Source organism: Strix uralensis, chromosome 20 (assembly GCF_047716275.1).
Source record: "Strix uralensis isolate ZFMK-TIS-50842 chromosome 20, bStrUra1, whole genome shotgun sequence".
In the NCBI taxonomy this organism is placed as follows: domain Eukaryota; kingdom Metazoa; phylum Chordata; class Aves; order Strigiformes; family Strigidae; genus Strix; species Strix uralensis.
Window position 1 is genome coordinate 8992002 of NC_133991.1, and position 23385 is coordinate 9015386.

Consider the following 23385-nt stretch of genomic DNA (forward strand, 5'->3'; position numbering starts at 1 on the left):
TGGATTATGAATATTAAATTTATTACAATAACAGTTTACAGTACAAGGCACATACTGATGACTTACAATCAGCTTGCAACACTTGTAACTAAACAGCTGCATAAATTAATAACAGGTGCATCATGTACAAGTTGGAGGGAATACTTAGTTCTGTACAGCTAAAACTAGCTTAATTCTCTTTGCTTAAAAGGCAAACATGGTCAAAATTTACCAGTTTCAGAACTTCCTTTTCACTGTTCAGAATAGAGGGTAGGATAGACTCATGGGATAGATAAGCAGAAGGTGAACTGAAGAGAAGGAATTTGTTTGTTTGCCTTGCAGTGCAGCCCATTTGGTATCAATATAACTATTTTCTGTACAAAAACAATGTTTAATGTTATCAGCTACCTGATAAATATCGGTTACTCTAAATATTTTCAGATTGGATATATAAAAGGAAGAAAAAAGAATCAGTTACAAAAATAAATGAAATAAATTTCTCAATATTTCAACCACTCAGCTAAATAGAGACACTAAGAAAGAAACTTAGCGTAAGAAGATTTAGAAAACTTCAAACCAGTATACTATGTAACAAAAAAATAATGAGGACTAAACTGCCTTGCAAGTTCAGCTTATATAGAATGAAAACATGGATGTATTTTATCTTTGTATTAAGAAAAGCCTTTTAAATTCACTTCTGGAGGGCTTCCTTGCCCCCTGTTCCCATAAAAACCTCACACTGGATTATCCTAGTGAAAAGAGAACAAAGATCTAGCATCACAAATTATCTTCTGGACTCTGTAAATGTTTTTCCTGTGACTTGGCACGTCTACATACTTTCACCCTCTCTCAGTACATCTGTACTCAGTGCAGCATTCTCATTTTTCAACTGAGAAATTCAAGCTGAGAGACCTTGCCCTATTTTACACAGTGACTCTTGCAGGGCTTGTATTAATATCAGGGCTTCTTGGCTGACTTTTAAGCCACTAGAAAACAGTGACATTTCTTGGGAAGGTGCTCAGCATTCTGTGCTAAAACCACCCAGAGATACAATGTCTGTCATATATTAGTGTCTTAAAAAACACAAATAAAGATGCATCTTTTGCCATTTCAAATGCTGTTATAAAAGAATAACATCAGTAGCAGTGATTCTGCAATTATTACTCTGCAAATTATTCAATTAGAAATAATGTTCCCAGTTTCAGTTTGTTTCTAAGGGCTGAAAGAGAAACTTTGGCTTTGATACAGATAATGCTCATATTTAACTGAACTATTTCTGTCCCCACCATTAGCCTTCCTAATTAAAGGAACATAAATGAACAAAAATTGGAACTGTAAGTTTTGGGTTGGTTTTGCAGAGGGGTGGGTGTTTTTTTTAATGAGCCTGGCATGAAACAGTATCAAGTCTGGCAAGAAATTTTATCTGTAAGATTTATCTAAATACTTATACATTTAGGAGGAAGAATACCTAGCAGTAGTTGAACACCAGCCTGAAGAATGAAAAATCTGGGTATGGTTTTCTCCTTCATTTCCCACACTTGATATTGGATACACATGAATACCTCATTCATCTTACATTGACATTTCATACGTATTTTTTTAATGAATTCATAACAGAAACATCTGTTCTTAAAACAGTAATTTTCTGATTGGTAACTTAATGGCTTTCCAATATTAAAAGAATTTCCAGACCATTCCTCTTTTCCTCACCATGAAGCCAGTTTTGGAGGTACTTTTCAAACATACTTAGGGGCTAAGCTACAAAACTATTTCTCAGGAGTAACTGTTCAGTAAGACAGACATTATATTTTTCCTGGTGGCAATGAAAGAACATATTCCCTTTCTAAAAATAGTTTAGGAGTCTTTTGTTTGTAGTTCCAAAAGAACAGTCCTTGTCCCTTTATTTCCTTCTTGGAAGTTGGGCCTGAGACATAAAGTTAAGTGAATTCAAGTCAATAGCTGAAGTGTAATAGGTGTCTGCACACCTAAGGGAGAACCACCTTGGCGGAAACAATGAAAATGCTTTGAAAAAGCAAACACACCATCACTGCTTTCCTCTAGTATGGCAAGTTCTTCGTATCGATGTAAACTCTTCAGTAGGTTTCTTAATGCCTGCTGCTATGAATGCATATATAACCTTGTGAATTTAGCAGTACGTTGCCTAAGTAGACCATGAGATACAAAAGAGACTTCTATCTTCTCCTTTATTTTGTTATAATCTATGCAGTTTTTACATAAATGATGCCTACTTAGGTTTAGATAAACTTCCATGTAACTGCAGCAGAACTATTTTCCAACTGACTTTGGGCAATTGCAGTCAGTCTGAAGGGCAGTTACCTTTGGAGAGCGTGTGTATGCATATAATAAAGAGGTTAGTATGTGCATGGAAGTTAATTTGCATATCAGTGCCTTGAAATTTAATATAAATAGTTCTGATGAGAATCAATCCTGCTGAACTCCACTCAACTTCTTGTTAAAAAAAAAAAAATTCCCCTCCTTTTCTTCTTCAGGGTGAAAATCAAATGTGTTCACATTAGAATATGAGCTAATAAATCTTGGAAGTGGGTTTGTATCGTTAAATGTACTTTTGTCAGCCAGCCAAAAGGATTATTCTAAACTTTAGTTCTGTACTAGGAAAGAATAGAAGAAGCAACAGACTCCAGCAAATTTTAGGTGCAAAATTAAATTTAAAAAAAAAAAACCCGAAGCAGATCTTTCTACTTTTTGGCATCAGAACTCAAAAAAATTCATTGTTGGTCTGTAGTTTCTGTAGGTGTAAGCGTTGGGTCTGTCAGGACAATGATTTTGTGAATAGCTTAGTTAGAAAACAGTGTAGTAAGCGCTAGCCACTTAGGTACTTGTCAAGTAAGCCATGATGAGTTTTTGTGGCTTAATTGGGTCTAAAGGAAAGTGAAGCCTACAACATTACAAAAAATGCTTCTGTAGTATTTGTTATGCAAGAAACAATTAACAAAAACTTTTATCATCTACAAAATGCAGGAAATGAAAATGCCTATGCCTATGTATGCAGAGCTGTATATAGTGCTGCTCAGGATTGTTTCCTCTTCCTCTGTCTACTCCACTACAAACCGAGGGAATTTACTATTTTTTTTTTCTAGTTTATAAAACCCTGTGTTACTTAAGTAATGTATGGCTATCAGAAATATTTCTGTATTTTTCAATGTAGTTTAAGCAATTAGAACCTTAGAAGCGAATACGACATTGCCCAGTACGAACAATCACATTGAGGAAGATACAGGAGTACTGCCACAGATTTGGGATTCTACACCTAATCCTACCCGCTGATACTCGTCCTACAGTGGCTTATGCAGTCACGCACACTTTCAGACAGCCCCAGCGCCCACGCGTGGAGTAGTGGTATTCTCATGCACACAGACGTCCTCGTGTTTCCAGAATGAATTAGTTCTCAGTCAGTTCAGTCTGGTTTGAAGTGCACAGTAGATTTCATTGAATTGCTTGGATAAATGTGCTGGAGGCATTATGTTTCCAAATGCCTGTTGTCAGTGACACAACTTCCACAGAAAACTCCTCCATTTGTTGTCTCAGCTGGAAATGTAATTCTTTGCAGGGGGAGAATATGGGGAAAATGACATTTTATACTCCCCCTCTCTCCCCCCAGAAAACGGGTTAGCTTATACTGCATTCATGCGGATGTCTCCAAAAGGAATTTCTGTAGCTGTTTCTGGAGTAATGCTTTTCAGAATACGCTGTTGGAAAGAAATCAATGTTAGAAATCGATTCATTTTAGAGATAATAGGTAACCTGACAGCCATTTGGAAAGAGATTTATAATAAAAACATGACTCTGGTTTGAGTTATACCTCTTGAACCACACAAGGATGTTCCAGATTTCCGTTATCTCAGCACTATGAAGATGTAAGGTGCTACAGAAGTGCACAGCATTATTTTTTAATTGTTTGTAACATATAATTTGAATCAAAGTTTGACAGATGCCGTATTAATGCTTTAGGATGTTGCAGTTTACTTGCATACCTTGAGCCAACTGAACATGTTCTTTCTGAACTGGTATTCACATGAACTTACAAGAAATCCCAAAAATGTCTTCACAGGCTGCCACAGATTTATGGCAGAGAAATCTTAAGTGTGGGAAAGAAAAAGAATCTTGTTCTTACAGACATATGCAAGGGAATCAATCTTTCACTGCCTCATTCACCTGAACTGTGTCTTCTGTGATTTCTAGGAAAAACCTCCAGTTCACCAGAGCTTAAAAAAAATACTTGATTTAATATTTTATACAAATATGTCAACAGCCTCAGTAAGACCTGGGGAGATTTGTGAGTCACTCAGAATAGGCAGAAGACAATTAGCTGTCAGCTGGCTAGGAACAGAACAGCAAGAATACTCAGTCCTGGGGCATCAGACCCTAGACAAATCTACACGTAATATTTCTAAGAATCACCTCCTTCCCAACAGTCATAGACGCAACAGAACATTGTGGATACCTCCTTAAGTGTTCCTGGAGTGACAATCAATCGATAAGCCATGTAGATTGGAATACAGATGATAGAAGAGGTTCCTATGCAGTAACCCACTACTGTGGTCCAGTAGGGATAATTATAATCAAAAAGCCGTAGCTCAGGAGGATTGGACAGAAAGCTGCAAGTGACAAACTGAAAAAGAAAACAGCAAAGTATGAATACATGTATTTTGGTGGCACACATTTACTTTAGGAAACTCTGTGCCACAGCATAGCACTGAACTAAAAAAAATGAGTAGGACTCAAGAAGGATTAAACATATGTCGACACTGAAAAAATCCTAAATTACATTAGTATGGATTAAAAAAACCCCAAACATAACCAAAAAAACCCCCAAAGCACTTTTGGATATCCAGACTTTCCTTCAGGAAGTTTAAAAATGCTGAGGAGCTTTAGAGCGTAGCCCAACCAGTAACTGAGAGGAGCTAGGTAAAAATTCTCATATGGACTGCTTGTTCCATAAATACACATGGTGGTGGTTCTTGCTTAAGAAGCATTAGAGAGAAAATTCAGGACCACGCCTGTACATTTAAAGGATAAAAAGATGTTAGATGGACAAAATCAGATTGATTGGTACCAGTGTGCAGAATTTCATCCAGTTACTCTTGTACTGACTCTTATAACCTGATTGCAGCTAAAGCATCCCTTCCAGAAAGGCATCATCTTAATTTTAAGCCACCAGAAATGGGAAGTATACACTTTCCCTTAGCTATTTGTCCCATATTTAATCATGATCAGTGTCAATTCTGCTTTGTCTGAATTTAACTCACAGTCAATATGTTGTTTTATGCTGTTCTTTATTGGGTTGTGGACCCTTTTAATACTCTTTCAAATACTGTTAAAGTACTTACCTGTGTTAATCACATCAGCTTTCAGCTTTCTCTGTGATAAGATATACAGTTTCTATTTTTTTCTGTTTATTTTCTACAATTTTTTCCATAGCATTTCAGATCTTCAGTAGCTTTTGCAAATGTTAATGCTAGTTTGGATATAGTATTCTATCATCAGCTTGATCAATGCTGTTAGATCATTTCCTGTGCATATGCTTCATGACTGAAAAATTTCTTGTGAAACAACAAATACTTTTAGTTTAATACTGCAGGAATAATATTTGGGACTATCGTTGGAAGGATCTCTGACTCAGTTTTTTCCAGAGTATCATCAGGATTACCAGCGCAGTTTCCAATAAAGAAATAACACACTACCTTCTGGGCTTTCCTTATTTTAGTTTCCACAGAGAATACAAATAGCTCTGCCTAGTAACCACATCACCAGAGCTGTATTCCTCTGTTTATTTTACTGTTTTAGGATCACAAAGAGGACAGTAGTATAAAAATTATTGGCGGTGTCATACTTATTTATAGCTTTTTTTTTTTTTCCTTTTTCTGAGAGTCATAAAATGAAAATCTGTTAATTGTACGTTGATCATTACAAGTGTTTTGAATTCACTCTGTAGGTCCTAAGTCTACATTCTGTGCTTCACAAACTCCATCTTGACCTGCTCTGCTCCCACTAAGGCTAGTAACAATAAAAGATAGCATGAACTAATTTTGGATCAGGAAATGAACACTTTACATTAAAACGTTATCAATAATACTGGCAAGTCAAACATTGGAACAGTATTTCCAATTCCAAATTATAGATTTATAAAGGTTGCAATTAACTGCTGTAAAATTTAAGTGGGATATTCTAAAGTTGTCAGTCAGCGGTTGCTGAGACGGTATATTTACTTATCTTGGTTCACCTCTGCCAACTGTATGTTTCATCACCATCTTTTATTGCTTCATTTTGCTGAGGTAGATATAAAGCAACAAAACAAATTAACTTTGTTCAGCAGAGGGAAGGAGGGGAGTTATTCAGAACTTGGTCTTATTTATCTAGCTCATCTACAAAAATCCTTAAAATGGGGATTTAGTAACAAGACCTTGCAGCATTGTACTGGGTTTTTCACTAATTGAGCCTTTTTGGTTTAGCTAGAATTATTACTAAAGTACTTCACAAGAAAAAGTTAGGCTTTTAGAAGTAGCTGCATTGTTCAATGGTAATTTTCTTGTGCTGGAAAGAAAAAGCTATAAAGAAAACTCACCAGAAGGAAGATGGGACTAATTGCTGCCCAGCAAACTCGCCAGTACCAGCCTGGGGTAAAGCCTAGCATTTCTTTCACATCGTTGCAAAACTGGGTGATGCCTGTGGAGACAGGTGGGAGGAGAGTGGTGACAGCAGATAGAAGGTTTCCCTAAGTAGATGCACAGCATTTTGTATGCACAGAAAATAAATTCAGAATCCATCATAGAAGACTGTTTTGTTCCTATGATTCTTACTTATATTAAATTCTTAATTATTATGAATTATAGCTCTTGTTACTTTTAAGTGTCGCTGTACTTCTGTCAGAGAACAATTAATAATAGTTCTCATAGATTTGGTAATCGGTGGGTTTGTAAGAAGGTTTGGTGAACTTTTTTCTGGAGACATCAGTGATCTTGTCTGCAGAAAGAGAGGAGATGCTATGCTGCAGAAGCTCAGGAATTTGGGTTACTGTTGTTTGTCAACGTGGCAGTAGACCTACCGTAGAACCAGGCCACAGCAACTGCTTCCAGAAACACGACTGTTAGGACAGCTGGACCAGTGGCGTATTCTTCAAACAGCTTTACCACATACGCACCTCCCTAGAAAGGAGACCATATTATCAGTGAACCAAAGACCCAGTCAGGGAAATCCTGTAATGCTGTTGTTCATTATTGCCTTCGTCTGGACCAGAACATTCACAGATGGGTAATTCAGTCAGTTCTGTTGCTCTGTGGCTGTTCCTGCCAGTGAAATCCTTGAGCGTGCTGCTGATCTGGTCGCTCTCTGTGAACATATTTCACCAGTGGGGCTGCCATGTGGAAAAGCTAAAAATGAACCTGCTGGCTGTTCTAGATGGATGTTAATGAACTAATGAGATGTGGTGGGGGTTGATGGGATGGCTTTTTGCATGCCTTCTGTGATGGCATCTTCTTTTGCCAACGTGAGTCAGTTACCGAACAGGAAATAAGGTGTTATTTTGCTTTCTTTCCATTTGGGATCTAGAATCATGAAGGAGGAGAGCATTGTGTCTCAAAGAGGAACTAGGTCTCCTTTTACAGCAAACGCTTTAAATGGGAAGTTGCACATAAATGAGCAAGTGGAGTGAAACATGACAGGAAAGCCAAGAATTTTTTCCTTGTCCCTTATGATCATTACACTCATTATTCAGAATGTTGCTTGTTATGAAAATGAAATCCCACAAGCCCCACAGAGACTATTTATTGTGACTGATCATGATTTCTGGCCTGATTTGATGAGGAAGATCCAGGAAATTCATTGCTAGAAATTTTTGAAGAGCAACAGTCAATTACAGCATTTTCTGGCAGATAATGTTTTGATCATTCTTTTCTAATTCTTTTTTTTTTTTTCATTTTTCATTTTTTCATTTTTCATTTATATTTTATTTAATTCAATTAATACATTCCAAAGGTTGCGAAAATTAAAATAACAATTCTTATTATTTTTAAACATGGAGCTTTTGAGAACCAGAAGTAAACCACATACAGAATGTGGAAGGTTGTCTGCTTACTGATTCAGCGGTTGAAGCAGCGGCTGCATCATTTATGATGTGTAGCACATTAGAGTTTTGCTGAATTGCAATAGGATCATTTTGCAACACATTTCCTAATGAGATACACTGTTCACATTCATTCCAAATATAGATTTCTAATGCATTAAGAAAACAGGCTGGAGATTTAATTGGACTTCTTGAAACTCTCTTCAAAAAATACTACCCCGTCCAAGATCTCATTTGCAGGAAACTGCCAGTAAGGAAGGCTGAGGAGTGGGTAAAATACTTACAAATGTCAGTGTTGCTAATGACCCCAAAAAGCAAACGATGGTCAGACCAAGGACAAACAATTCCCTGCGTTTGCTCCAGACATGCGGGAATTCATCCAGTACTCCAGTAATCACTCCCTCTAGTCCTGCAAACTGAAAAGCATGGAAAAATCACTGAAAATAGAGGGCAGTTTTAATTGCTTTAAAGTATGTTTAAATGCTTAAAGGTGCTTTAAGTCATTGAAACACTGGTGCTTTATTCTGCCTGTAGAGTTGGTGTGACTGTTGTTTAGACAGTTTTTCTTCAGAACTTTTAAACTCCTTGAAGTGGGGATTTAGTCTTCACATATCTGTAGGAAGTGCCTATCACCCAGGGGAAGTACTATATTACAAGTCATAGGATGCTGGTAAGTGGCAGGTGGCTCAGCAGAATCAAGATTGTGAAATCAGCTGAGTTTAGCCTTCCTGGAAGGAGCTGATTCTCAACCTGCAAAAACCAGTTCACATGGCATGTTTTTGGAACATCTCCTCTTCGCAGTGCTGTTGAGAAGGCCACCTCCAGCTCCCATCTTTTAAATCCAATTAGTGTGAAAAAAATTCCAGACTTTAATAATTGCTTTGTAAGTTTACAAGAGATGAGGAGCCTGGAAGGTGCCTTCAACTGGGAGTTTATGAATCAAGTGCTTTGGTTGTGTTTCCAGGTCTGTTACTAATTGTCACAGTATGACACTGACAAATCATTTCATTTTATTTAGGCCTATTTAGGTCCAAATTGGAGTAAAAGTTGCTGTCTTGGAGATGCCAATCCTGCTTTAAACCCTTTAGCGATGGCACAATATTTGTAATTCTGTTTCTTGTGATGTTTGCGGGGTTAAGGCCATACACCAAATACCTGATTGGTCCGCGGTCTCACCTACTGTCTACTCACCGTGCTGTCTAATCCCAGCGTGAGTAACATCAGGAAAAAGATGATGGCAAAGAAAGTGGAAGCAGGCATGTTTGCAATGGCCTCAGCATATGTAATGAAGAGAAGGCTGGGTCCTGATATCAGAACGGAGAATTAGGGATAATTGTTAGTGTGCTACTGCTGCGAGGAGGACAGGCTGTTTCACTGTACCATGTTGTCTTCCAGGGGAAGACTTCTCCCCCCAGGCTATTTTGCAGGGTGCAGTTACCACCACGCCTGTGAACTGCATGCAGTATGACTTCTATATGCTGTCTTTATGGAATAATTTTTTAGCGGCACCGTGTATTTATAACAGTGCCCTTGTCATAAAGTAAGGCAGTATCCTGAATTACATACTAAATATTTTGCATAATTTGGGCTGTTCTCGATCTAGAAGATAATATACAAATACATTCTATCTTAAAAGCAGTTTGAGAGATGTGTACAAAAAGGTAGCCTACCAGTGTCTTTGGCAACCTCTGATACATCTTCATTCCTCATCTCAGCCATGTATCCCAGCACAGTGAAAATGACAAATCCAGACACAAAACTAGTCACGCAGTTCACGGTACTGGTAACCAGGGCATCTCTGCAACAGAAGACCTAACTCATATCAGGGAATCGGCATCTGCTAGAAAGGGTAGTTTACTACCAGGTGGGGTGAGTTAATGATCTGGATAGTATCCTAGAAAAACTAAAGGAACACAGTGGAAAAAAACCCAGCAGATTTGAAAGAAAAAAACACCCAATCATGACTACTTTTTCTTCTTCAAACAGGTGCTGTAACATTAGTCTGACACTGGATTGAATGCTGGATGCATAGTGGTGTTTTAAAAAAATAGGAATTACCATAGGAATATTAAAGAATTGAGAATTTTATTTTACAAGTTCTAATTAGTGTTTAAGATACTGAGAAAACAACTATAAATTGCCTTTCAGGTCAAGACTCTAAAGTCACTTCCAAACTGACCGCTGAGATTAAATAATTATAATGTGATTGTTTGGCAGGAGGTTAGTTCATTTTGTTGTGGCATGTTTCTACATCTTAGACTCCTTCCTGTAATTGGTAGAGTTTATCTCTCTTTAGGGTAGGCACAACAGAGGAGAAATGTTGTAGATTGTAGGTTCTTTCAATAAGGACTTTTGTTCTGTTACGCTTCTGTCTGATTTGTATGTACACAGGTCTGACAATTCAGTGCCTTTCACCAGCACTGTGTTCTTTTTCTGTAAATACCCACAGTTACTTTTTTTAAACTCAGTTTTACTTAGAGAATAAGGTAGAACTCACTGGTAGCAGTTGTTATGGAATTTGTTGTAGCTGGCATAAGCCAATAGGACCCCAAAACCTGGACCAAGGGAGAAAAAAATCTGAGCTGCTGCATCCACCCAGACCTGAAAAATATTGAAGATCAAGAAAAAGTGACGTGAAAGAGATTGAATGAGTTTGGCTTATTCAGAATATCATTTATGCCTGCAAAACCGTCTTTCACTAGCCTGCCTGTATCCTAGTCCTGGTCTAACAAACATTTTGTTAAGGACAACATATTGAAATATGAACATTTATTGTAGATCTGTGAGAGCTGTAAATATCCACTATAATTTTAGTGCTCTTAGTGCCTATGCAGTACTTCTTGTAGCTCTTTACACTGTTGTAAGTACTCACTGGCAGTTTCACTTCTGACAGCATCTTAGATTAAATCACAGTGATTTGCCTGTAATCAGTTTAACATAAGTTTTGCAATGTATAGAGAACTTTCTATCCATGATTTTGCAGTGGGATTGGGCCATCTTCCTCCAAACTCTGTGTGCTGTGGAATAGTTTTGGCTGTGTTTGGCTGTGTGTCCTCCAGACTAAGTAGTAGATGAACACTGCTGAGATTTTTGCTAGATTTATGGAAATATATTTGACAGTGTGGATGCAGTTCTAGGCCTTGGGACTCAATTCAGCTTTGTTGTAGCCATGACAGATGCAAGTGTGATGATCTTGTTATGAAAAGTCTGTTGTACTTGAAAAGTGGCCATAGCCTTAATGAGTAGTGTTGGTAAAGTACAGTATCAGCCCTCTTTCTGAAGGTGAAAGTCCTCATTCATTTATCCTCTTTTGATTGAAACATGGAGTTCATTACAACTCATTTCTAATATTCTCTTCCATCGTGTGAGGCCATCCTGTATCATCCACAGACAGAGCTCTGTCATCGTCCAGCACACAGATTGCAATCTGCTGTCCTCACTTCAGATACATCCAATACAATATCAATGCCCTTTATTGCTTTTTCAGAAGATGTTGGTCCCTTATTGGAGATGCTGCTTTATCAGAGACTGGTGTCTTTTCATTTCCTCTTCATTCAAAACTCTCCATATCAGCTGGGCAGCAGCAGACTTGCAAACATTAGAATTTTTAATCTTTGTATTTGTAGTATTTATTGCTTTGGGGTTTTTCCATCACCCTCCTCACTAGACACTTTCATAGGCAGTGAAGTAAGTGCAGCCTTGAGCCTGATGGACTACTTGTCATCCACAGAGTTCAAAGCTGAATCAGATGCCTGGGGTTTGTTGGTTAGCTCAGCCTTGTCCTCATGCCCCCTTTCTTTCTAAATCTTGCAAGCCCAACCGATTTATTCCTTCTCCACATGCACTTGCATGGATTACTGAGTCATGTTTTGGTTGGTGGCTGCAGAGAGTCTCCTTGGGCTTATCTGCCAGAGCTTGTCACAGGACAGAAAGCTGAAGTTTCAACTCTAGTAACCTGCACTATTTAAACATGGGCAACTGTGGATACCGTTGGGCTGTGGAAGAGCCTGCCCAAGTGTGTAATGATCCCCTCACAGCCAAAAAACCTGCAGCTAGACCAGTTGTTAGGGTTTTAATAAATTTAGTTTGCGCAGTGTGACTGTCACAGGTAAAGGATTTTGTTGCAGTGTAGCAGCAGAGTGTCTCACTCAATGTCAGGCTGTTCACCATTTTCCTGGTGAAAAATTGTTTGGTCACTTGTTTTCTTTCTAATCATATCACTAATTCTATTCACCCACCGTATGGGAACTCTACTATTAGTTCAAGCTAAATTGATGGTGGACTCTAATCTTTTAAAAAAAAAATCTTTATAATTATGGAAAGAATAGCATGGCTGTTTAAACAAGAGCATGAAGTCAGGCTTTTAAGTCCATGCTAAGGCATTTGTTTAGTCATGCTCTATGCTGAAAACAGACATTGAAGTATATACATGCTGACATGCTAAAAGCAAATCTCTACCCTTTCACAATGTTTTTTACCTCAGTGGCCAGGAGTTTCTGCCAGTCAGGTTTCACATAGTAGAGGACACCTCTCCAAGCCCCAGGCAAAGTTGCACCTCTCACTAGCAGGATAAAGAGTATGATGTAAGGGAATGTGGCAGTCACCCATACCACCTGTGAGGGAAAACAGCAAGATAGCATTTGCCATGGGTAGAAAGTTAACAGGTGATAACGAGTTATTCTTATTATAGCTCTTAGCATTTATTACATCATCACGTGAACTTCTCAGAAGGTCTGTAAACAGACAGTTTGCACATCTATACCCACACTTTCTCTTGGCAGTGTTGTTCATGTCCAGAGAACAGTGGCGTAACATACTGTTGTTCTGTATTACTTGGGTAACAGTAGAAGTCACTCTACAGTGAGTGCTTCCCAAATACATGAGCCTATAATTCCTGTCATGAAGACAATCTGAGGTAATTTTCTGCCAAGTTAATTGGCTCATTTAGAACTGCTGCTAGACTAGACTGTACCGAGTTGATTTGTCTTGCTTTTGCATTCACCTTGCCCGATGTTTTGACCCCTTTCCAGATGCTGAAGTATACAATGGTGAAGATTAACAATAAACAGAGGGTCAATTGCCAGCTAATGCCCCCCAGGTCATCCAGCCCATCGGACCTGTGCACCTGTAGAACGTGGCGGCTGAAAAGGGAAAGAAAAACACAATATAGATATTTTTTTAACAAATGCTTACGTTAAGAATGCTTTGAACGGTCCTGTACTGTGGTCTGAGCATTACAAGTAGTCCTGAGGCCTTGATAAGAAGCCTTCAGAGTCACGTAATTTTGGATTTCATTTTTAATTAAAAGTTTGATATTAATGGTACACCAGTGATGATAAATGATAAGTGGTGACAGCTGACAGTGGTTGGGAACCTCTGCTCTAAAATAGAGTACCCTCCCCTACACTCTAAACTTCAATACACCTACAAGTATTTAGTTATTTGAATAGTTCAGAAAAGGGTACCATTAATAAACAGCCCTGCTCCCCCTCCAAAGAAAAGCTTGCTACACGTTCCACCATTCTGTCTAATATTACTGTCCTCACTTACATGCACTTACGTATAAAATTCTTCTGCGGGAGAGATGGAGTACAGGGACCAGCTGACGTTGTCCTTGCTGAAGTAGTTAGTGCAGTTGCCTGTGTTCCAAGCATTTGTGCAGCTAGTCCATGGCAGCTCCGCCGTGAAGGAGGATACGAGGTAGTAAAAGGCCCAAGCCATAATGGTGTTGTAGTAGGAGGCTACGTAAAGATCTATTATACAGATGGCAAAGCCAATTCCTAGTAAGGCAGGAAATAATTACATGAAACCAGTGTAAGTTTTAGGCCAAAAAAAAAAAAAAAGGAGGGAATTGGTTATCACATCAACTACAATTAGTAGCTGTCTAACGCAGCTCTGCGGAAGGCAGACATATTCTCTCTCGAGTTTACGACACTGGAATATCTTGTGGCTTCAGAAACACTCAGGCTCTGATTCCAAGAAAGCATTCTTAATCAAGACACAATATACTTACAGGTTTTCTTCATCTGTTCCTAAATTCCTGGAATTTAGAAATAGGCATCTTGCACTCTCAGTAAATAAAAAAGACAAGACCAGAGCTATAACACTGGAAGCAAGAATAAACAAGCATATGGAACAGGCCCTTTTAATCTAGAAGACTCTGTGGTAGGATGGGAATTGACAGACCAGGCTGAAGATGAAGAATCATTTCTTCGTAATATCTTTGTAATAGAAATAGTAGATCTTCATTCTTTCCTGGTTTTAATTTTGCCTTGAATTCAGTAATGTTGCACTTACTTTATTAATTACATTTTTTGGTTTTGGTTGGGTTTTTTTATATTTTCAGGCTTTGGTGAGAGAAAGTGGACTGGCCTCTATCTAATCAATGTGAGAGTTGCACATCATATGTGTATATGAGAATATACACACACATCTGCAGGTGTACGTAAAGTTTTATGAAAGCTTTCTTTGTAAAGCCAAAATCTTGTGTAGAACAAGCCTTATTTTGTGTTATGGTTTAACCCCATACTAGCTACTGTGAAGAAAATTAACTCTACCCCAGCCAAAACCAGCACTTTGTTTTGTGAGATTTTAATATTTTTTTTCAGAATTTCACTATTCTAGGAAATCTTTGAGTTATTCAGAAGGTTCCTAGTTATTTTCCATTTCCCTTCTTTACCTTTGAATATAGGACATATTTTTCTCCAAATTGAAATACACCCATTCCTGTGGTACTGTCCTAGTGCTAGTTCCATATAGAAGAGAGGGATCCCTCCAAAGATGGCCATAATTGTGTAAGGAATGAGGAATGCTCCTGCAAGAAAGAAAGCAGATGATTGTAACTCTTCATAGGACTTCTCTTCCAACAGTACCAGCAGTCCATAAACAACAGTTCCTTTCATCCCACAGGGAAAATGCATGTCCCCTCCCTAGCCAGTGTGCCACACTGAATTACCATGGGATTTCTCATAAGAGTAACTGCTTAGCAGTGTGAATAAGAAGCAACACTCAGGCCAAACTTCTTACATTTCTGAAATAAGTATACATAGGATGCACCAAGACTGTACTGGCTACAATGGATACAATTGTGAGATGGGCTACAGATAAAATAATTTCTTAAGTAAAATGCCTTTGTTAGAGTCCTTTCCGAGATCTCCTTGATTATATTGTGGCTGATGGGTCAGAGAGTTTAAGACCTAGCATTCCTGATGAGTTGGGTTTGACAGGTTGGTTTATCGGATTTTAAAATACTCTTTGGGACAGGGATTGAGTGTTTTCTCTTGGAAGGTGGTTCTACACCTAACTGCCTCTCAGCTTCTAGTTGTACTAATTTTTTAGATCTTGCTAAATAGTTTTTCTTCTATCTTAATGTGTCCAGTCATTCTATCCCAGTATTAAGGTTTTCCAGTTTGCTTGAAAAGTAAGTAATTTCCCCTTGGTCATTTGTTATATACGATATTAAAATAAGCCCCTAAATCATCCATTTACAAGCAAGGAAGTTCAGCATTAAGGAACAGCAGACAGAACTAGTCACTGACCTCCTCCATTCTGATAGCATATATAAGGAAATCTCCACACATTTCCCAGATCCACTGCATATCCAATGACAGAGAGTAGAAAGTCAATTTTTTTACTCCAGGTCTCTCTGTCTTCTAGATCCATCAGCTGCTGCTGGCCTTCTGCTCCACAGGTGGTAGAAGTGGTGGTTGTAGTAGTGGTTGTGGCTGCTGGGGCGGTGCACTGGGCATCTTCCACCTCTCCCATTCCATTGCAGGGAACAGAGCTCTGAACCCCTGAATAACCATTGGAGATCTGAGCTGCCTCCCCTTTATCTCCCTGGCCGGGATGGACTTTGTTGCCATCTTCTACTAGCCGTAGGGCCGATTTAGGGTTCCTGACCAGAAGTCCATTCTCTTTACAATCTTCTCCTTCCTTACAGTCCGAGACATCTTTCTTGGAAGTCAGCGGCTCAGTCTCATTGCTTGTTGCGTTTTTTTCCATTTTTTCTGAGATTTGTTCTGATCACTTGCAGACAAACAGCAACAGAGTCCCCTTGTGGCTCTTCTTCCCACACTTTTATTCCCAGTGTATTCCCAGCACTTCTAGAATTCCTCTTCCATATTTAAATCCATCAGATCGAAGGCACAAACACCATCTAAGAAATGATAAATAGTTAAAAATCCATTACAGGTCTTGCTGATGCTGGTAACTTTCAAGTTACAACTGACAGATTCTGTGATTAAAATACATTTGGACATAATTAACCATCATGGCATGCAATGTGAATCATTTAGCAGATAATGCATTCAGGGTTTTGTACAGAGAAAGGAATGAAGCAATCATCATCTTCTACAGCAGAAGTTGATATACCTGGCTTATAACCTCTCCAGCAGATTTGCTGGACTTTGTGCACTGTTGAACAACTCACAGGCAGTCACAGTCCTGCTGTCTTCTGGTACCATGTTCTCCCTCTGAGCACTGGTTTCACACTCAGTTTGTGAAAATGAGGGCAGAGTTTAGTGTGGCTTGTATTTTCATTTTCGTAAGTTCATCCTGTGACTTCTACTGGCAGTTTCTGGATTCACCCAGTATGAAGGGAAAAGAATTAATTAAACAAATATGAGATAACAATGGATATACAAATTTTATTTCATGACCACCTTTCTTCAGAAATCCCACAGCGTCTGCTATGTTTAGCAGCAGACCTAGAAGGCTTACATGAAAGTTTAGAAAAGTATTTAAATCTCAGTGGTTTTACATCAACTAACTTTTGAGGCTCAGTCAACACTAATAACAAGGAAAAAAAGATCAGAAAACTTCAATCTGATGGTTTTGAGTAAACTAACATGCTGGTCTAAAGGATGAAACTTGTCCCCAGTTTTATTTAACTCCTTGGGGAAATAAAGGCATCTTTCATTCTGTTTGGATCTGCTAACACTGGGGTTCCAGCCTCAGGAAGGGTAGTGGGCACTACTCCTGTGCTACTGACCACTGCCAGCAGAAAAACAGGCACTGGGAGAATCCCTGGCTTTACCTGCCCTCTTCATATATGCCAGAAGCATAATTCAGGGGAAATAAACCATCCCAAAATAAAGAAAAAGTATAAAACAATTAACTTTTCCTTCAGAACAAAAAGAATAGAAAAAGAATTGTGTTTCAGTGGATCATGTTTTGTTTTCTGCTCATTTGTTCAGGTAGTGTAAATGCCCCGCTGCCTTTACTCAACAAAATCTTGAAATAGGAGCTGATCCTCTGTGCTGTAAATCCCCTAGGGTAGTAACCTTGCTTTATAGTTAGCAAAATGTTACACAATCGACACGATGCCACCACAGATTAAATTATTATCATTACATCTAATTTTCCCTTTTCAAAGCATTTTACCACAGTAAATATCATTGTCACATCCCAGCAGAAGAATAAGCATTATTTCACTTTCAGCTGTTGGAAAAACTAAAGCAAAGAAGGGATATTATTTGCTCTTTGCTAGAATTTGCTCATTGCCAGAGGTATTAAAACTCAAGTTTTTCCCAGCTTTCAGCCTTGTGCAAAGACAGTTTGTTAAACCTCTTCCTCAACATTTACCAGTGCAAGCAGAAAGAGGAGGAAAGTTACCGAGCTCCAGAGTAAACAGGAGCATGTTCTCAAGAGAAAAGTCACTTGAAGGTGTTGTTTACAACTTTGAGAAGTCTCTAGTTCTTCAGGCTTACATTCTGTCTTTACGCAGATAATGTTCTTTTCATCTATAGCAAGCAGTGCATCATTAATGCTGAATTCTTACAAGAGCAGTACTTCGTTACCATTAGTTAATCATCCACAAAGACTGAAACATCTTCAGAGTTCCAGAGAGGAATACTACAGCAAAGGAGTTTCTGTTTTACCTGCAAGACTATAAAACCTGAATGTCTTTGGAGTCCGAAACCTTCCAAATGTCCCCCAAGAGCTTATGTAGATGGAAAGAGTCCTATGACCACTGGTGGCAACATAAAAGTCCTAGGAAAGGCCACAGCCAGTCCTCCCCTTGTATAGAGCATGTTAAGTATAAGGTAGGAATATGGAAAAGTAATCTGAGCCCTTCTGGACTTTACACCTCTTACTCATAAATGGGAAAGCAGTAAAGGATGTTGATTTAACTGCGTTATCTCATGAGACTAAATTTTCCATATCTGAGACTTAAACTCTCACTGTATTTGTAAAACATTTTATTTCTGCACATGGATATTTCTTGGCAATTTCTTTGCTGAGGAGAGGTCATTGAATGTGTTGTTGATTTCCCGTCTCTGTGACAATCAGGATAGTTGTCTTACCCAGATCTAAGCTCCTTCTGGTCTTCTGCAGACCACAGGAAAGAAATATCACATTATTTGCAATATTTTTGTAGAATTTTCAGTAGTTTGAGCCTCAAATATGCAAAATGATTTGTGAACTTTCAGGGGCTTCAGCTGGAATTTGAACTATTCCTTTCTGAAACAGAGCTACAGCTCGTCAGCCACCCTGGGAAATCTCTGGAGTGATGGACTCTACCGCTATGCAGTGGTGTTCACAGTAGCATAGTTGGCACATGAAAACAGAACAGTTACAGAATCAGAAGATTTCATTATGCTGTAAAAAACTGTGGGAGAATGTACTTTTCCCCTCCTCTTGTTATAATTCAAGAAAAAAAAAAAAAATCTATCTGAAGAAATTGTAACCACTACAAACAGTGTAAACAGCTGCAGAACTATAGCTCTTGGGGTTGAAAAGTACTCTAGGACCACTAGGGAAGATATCCATGGGAAAATTATGCTAATAGTGAAGGATTTTGCCCACCTCAGTCTCCGCTTCATCTCAGCAATTACAGGTGCTAGAATGACAATAGTGAATGTTATAAGAAATGGCAGTTTATTACCTATTTTCAATCTGAGCTGTTGCAAAGGTTGCTCTTACATAAATACACATTGGCTTCTTATCACCAACATAATTAGCTAAAGAAGAAAAAAAAAAAAAAAAAGAAGATAGCTGTGCCTTCATTTTGTTTGGATCTGGTTTTTGTAGACACGACTTTGCTCCTTTGAGAGGCCCTAAGTATCTGCGCCTTTTCTCTCACCGGTAGCTCTGAACAGAGATTATTCTAAAGGGCAGTTTTCATCTCCATAATGCTGTGCTGCCCCGGAGTACGTGAAAGGTGCTGTGCTGCCATCCCTCTAAACTGCACTCCTCCTTACGCAAAGGGTGACTAAAGAGGAATGACCCTCAGCTCTGCTCTGGAGAGACACCCTGTAACAACCAGTGTGTCCTCCACAACTATTCCCTGCTTTGCTTGTTTGTTGAAAACACTAGGATGAATAATTGAAGACATGTGTTTCTACAAGCTTGGCTGAAGCCACCAACGCAGTTCACATAAGCCAAATATTAATTAAATTATAATTTTTGGTTACTCCCACACAAAGCTAAACTGGAACCAGCACTGTAGATGTAAAAGCCCTGCACGTCCCTTGATGCACAAAGCCAACTCCTTTGCCTCTATCAAGGCAATCCTCAAGAAGCATCCCTGTCCTGGGGTCCAGTTCCTTCCCCAGCAGGGAGATGCACAACTGGCCTTATTTCCTGAGGCATGTGGTGACCTCTCGTGGCAGTGTGGGAATCCCTTTCCTTTAATGCTCTGCCATGTCGTAAAACAAATCTTTCTAGGTTTGTAAAAATAAAATTATTTTCCTGTTCTATTTTTTTAAAGGAGAAAATTGACTTTTAATGTGTCTAGGAGATTAAAACAATTAGGTTGAAGTGCAGCAAATACCAGATGCTTCAAGGGAGGCAAATTTCAATGCCTCAAGTCACCTGGAGAATGCTTTATTTGAGGTGGGGCAGCACTGACTTCCTGAACTCCCCAGCACAAGGCTTGTTCAGCCTCACTGCATGACTACAAAAATCGTTACTCGTCTCCAAATGATCAAATACATTTGAACTCACACAGTTGCAAAATTTGTATATTTGCATATATTTCACTTCATACAAATTACGTTCTTTTTCCATGTGCTGATTTTATAAACCAGTGCTTGCTGGAGCACCAGCCCCTCACTGGGTTACGGCTGCATTCCTGTAGCAGAACTCACATTACCACTATCGCTCCCACTGCTCCTCCATCTGCCTTACTTCTGTCCATTACATGCTAGCACTTGCAAAGACTTAAAGTACTTTGAACTCCGAGACAAAAAGTTAGCCTACAGTGTTAGCAAACAGAATCAAACATTAAAGTTTCTGTTAACTTGACCTAAACCTCACTTTTCTCACACAGTATTTAAGATTGTTAAAATTGGGAAGCTGCTTGACTGCCTAGTACACCTTGCAGTGAAGATGCAGTTCACAGAGGCAATTGTATGTAAGTGGAAAGAGTCCAAGGAAATTACTTTTATCTAGAAAATCAAGCAAGAAGTTTGTATGACAAGACATAAATCACGTAGCCCACACAGGAAAAGGCTGTGTTGTTTATCTGTAGGACTGTTCTCACCTCTGAGCCACAATATCGACCATGACCCTCCAACAGGGTGTTTCCAGGTACTGGACTCTGATACACGTAGCAGTAAACATTTCTGGTCTTCACTCTATCTCCTCACACAGCCCTAGGCTGTCTCACTAAAACAGAGTAGAACTGTACTCAACAAGTAGTCCCACTGAGACAATGGCCCTTCAGGGAGAATAAAAGGCTACTTACCAAAGTAAGAAGGTATAAATAGTGAGCTCTCTCTTATTAACTCATGTATTCCCAAATAAGGCTAAATAGAGGTAAGATGTGAAAATAGTGCTTCTGAAAGCAATAGTATTGGGGGAATATAAACCTGTACTGTGAGTTTTATGTCATAATCTTGTCCATGTTTCAGTCTGAAATTAAAAAGTCAGCAGGAAAAAGATTTTTACCTTTAAAAATTTGTTGAGAAGACAGACACTGTATTGTACTGGGAATGCTGCCAAATTGATGACAGTCATTTAAAGAACAGAGGGGGGTGGGGGAAGAAAATGTATTTTATGGCTCAAGTGTGTCTATATGTAGTGCAAGGAAACAGATAAGCTTAGAGGGAGTGATATTCCTTTTGTATTTTTCCTCAAATTATTTATATAAACTTGAAGGAAGAGTCATAACACAGCAAACATCACCAAATAAACAGAGCACTGTTCCTTAATATAACTCTGCACAGGCAAATTAATGGGCACGGTGTTTCACATAAAAGACCTGTTTGCAGAGTCAAGTCAAAGACTGGCTGCACAAGCATATGCACACTGGCATATATACATTTGTAATGTTTTTACCTAAAGAAAGTAAAGAAACAGTCACCATTGTTTCCAGTTGACGTTTCTTTGAAGGAGACTTGTTAATGGCTATCTCCAAATTACAGCCCCTTTATTCAGGCTCCAAGTTCTACTTCAGTTCTTTCTGAAACACTTATCCCATAGACGGGCTTCATTAGGTTCTGTAAGTTCTATAGGATACAGATTGCCAGATCAACAGAGCTGCAGAAATACAGTTTTGTAAAAGAGTTAAAACTTTAGCATCAGAAAGGACACCAGGATACAGAATGAACATTTCTTTAGGCTCTTAAAACTCTTTCTAATGAAAACTCGGTGGTTTATATTTCCATGGAGAAAAGCAGGAAAGAGCTTAAATGCTCTGCATGTTTCCACGTGTGGGAATAATTTAGGGGTTTTATTAAATTCCAGTTTTGGGGCAGTTTTTATTAATTTGTATAACCATTTGAAAATCATCACACACTGTCCAATTAGAAAATGGACCTACAACAGTCATTTGCTATATGCCATGTTTACAAAGTACTTTCCAGGAAAATTATAGTCAATTTACTCATCAAAAGCACCAGAAGACAAAGCCTAAGTGTATGAGACCTTTCCTGGTAAAATGCCTGACAGCTAACAACACACATTGAAAAAATTCCACAACATTTCCAAGATCCAAAGCCAGTAGATGCACAATCCTTTGCTCCCCAGGCTTTCTTAACACATCAGAACATGTTTTCCATCATTATTTATATATTCAGTTACATTGCATTCCTCACTTAAACTTCCATATTACTTAGCAAACTAACCCAGCAAGCCAGTTGGTTTCAGCAGTAAACATGATCGACTATAAATATATATGACATACTCTTCACATTTATGACTTATAATAAACCTGTCCCATTGAGTTAGATAATTTACTGTGCTGGAATAGTTTACCTTGTAAAATATACTTAATATGGTTAAAAAAGCTTACTTTACCCTTTTAAAATAAATAACAGTTTGTATTATTTTTTTTGGCTTCAGATTCTGCCTCTTTCGTTTCTCCTTATAGTTTAATGCTTTTTTTGGTAAATTTTAAACAAACTTTACATTTGTAATGCAATTATGTGGACTGCCAAAACTCTAATTTCAAATTGTCATAACATGTTCTGCTACAAGCATTTGACTCCTAACATTCATAATTGCTGAACAAGTGCCTGAACAAGACTGAGGAGAGCATGTGGCATCAGAAAAGCAAGAAAAAGCATAAAAAGTTTGAAAAATCAAAGCAAACTTTCGGCAAAAATCAATGTAACATTTTTACCCCCAAAGCTTTGTTAGATGTACATTTTCCCAATGTTTTAGAAATTACTCTAAGATCCTAAAAGTTAATTTAAAATGAAAGAAAATATAGTATACATATTTTAGACTGTCATTAGTATTTCAGATTTTATAACCAAAGTTGAAAGAGGAGTGAAAGTTAATGAACCTTCAGTATCTGCTTGCTTTAGAAGGTAGGCTCTGAAGACAGCTGACTAGAAGTCTGTCTAAATTTCAAAAAGTACTTTAGTTAGTGTGTTAAAATCAAAATCATAAAGTACCTGTCCTTCGGATGGGTTCGAAGCGCTTTCCTTGGAGTTATCCAAGCTTGAGTAACCTTCACCCACATTTACTTCGGAGTCTCGGGGACTCAGCCTGTGGGCAACTCAGCATCTTGGTGAGGTTTTTGTACACCAATCCCCCTCACATGGTCTGATTTCCAGATAATCTGCTGCCAAAGAGCTCTTTAAGAATTTTTGCGTCACTTCAGTCAAATAAACTTTATGTTTCACCAGGGCTGCAGCTCAGTTTTCCTCCTAGAGGTGGGTGGCTACATTTGTCCGTTCTGATCAGTTCCAAAGAGCAGGATCCAGTGAAGGCAGAGTGAGGAGGAGGGAAGCTTTTCTGGTAAGGGACAGTTTTGCTGGCTGTTATTACAGCTATAAATAACAGGATGGTGATGATGATGGAGACAACAAACAGGAGGGAAGTTTTGAGGGAGTCAGTAAATGACGAGTTTGCAG

At 38.5% G+C, this 23385-nt stretch overlaps 1 protein-coding gene across 3 annotated transcripts; it reads right to left on the reverse strand.

Annotated features, from left to right (window-relative positions):
• SLC6A4 (solute carrier family 6 member 4) lies at positions 1 to 23385 on the reverse strand. Of its 3 annotated transcripts, none has more exons than XM_074889845.1 (15): positions 22924 to 23385; positions 16509 to 16655; positions 15619 to 16235; positions 14760 to 14894; positions 13641 to 13860; positions 13083 to 13221; positions 12559 to 12693; positions 10578 to 10681; positions 9751 to 9878; positions 9272 to 9384; positions 8365 to 8496; positions 7064 to 7163; positions 6584 to 6684; positions 4463 to 4630; positions 1 to 3707 (listed from the first exon to the last, which is right to left on the reverse strand). In XM_074889845.1, the coding sequence occupies exons 3-15, from the start codon at positions 16079 to 16081 to the stop codon at positions 3633 to 3635; spliced, it is 2013 nt and encodes a 670-aa protein (XP_074745946.1). In that variant the 5' UTR covers positions 16082 to 16235; positions 16509 to 16655; positions 22924 to 23385; the 3' UTR covers positions 1 to 3632. The 3 variants fall into 3 exon arrangements, with proteins under 3 accessions (XP_074745946.1, XP_074745945.1, XP_074745944.1); XM_074889844.1 differs by having other exon boundaries at positions 16451 to 16655; XM_074889843.1 differs by lacking the exon at positions 16509 to 16655.

Coding starts and splice junctions, on each gene's coding strand:
- SLC6A4 (XM_074889843.1), bottom strand. CDS start 16,081: ATGGAAAAAAACGCAACAAGCAATGAGACTGAGCCGCTGACTTCCAAG. Junction 8,497..9,271: donor CGCTGGGATTAGACAGCACG/GTGAGTAGACAG, acceptor CATGCTTTTCAG/TTTGCAGGACTAGAGGGAGT. Junction 4,631..6,583: donor TTAGTCCCATCTTCCTTCTG/GTGAGTTTTCTT, acceptor TTTCTTTTTCAG/TTTGTCACTTGCAGCTTTCT.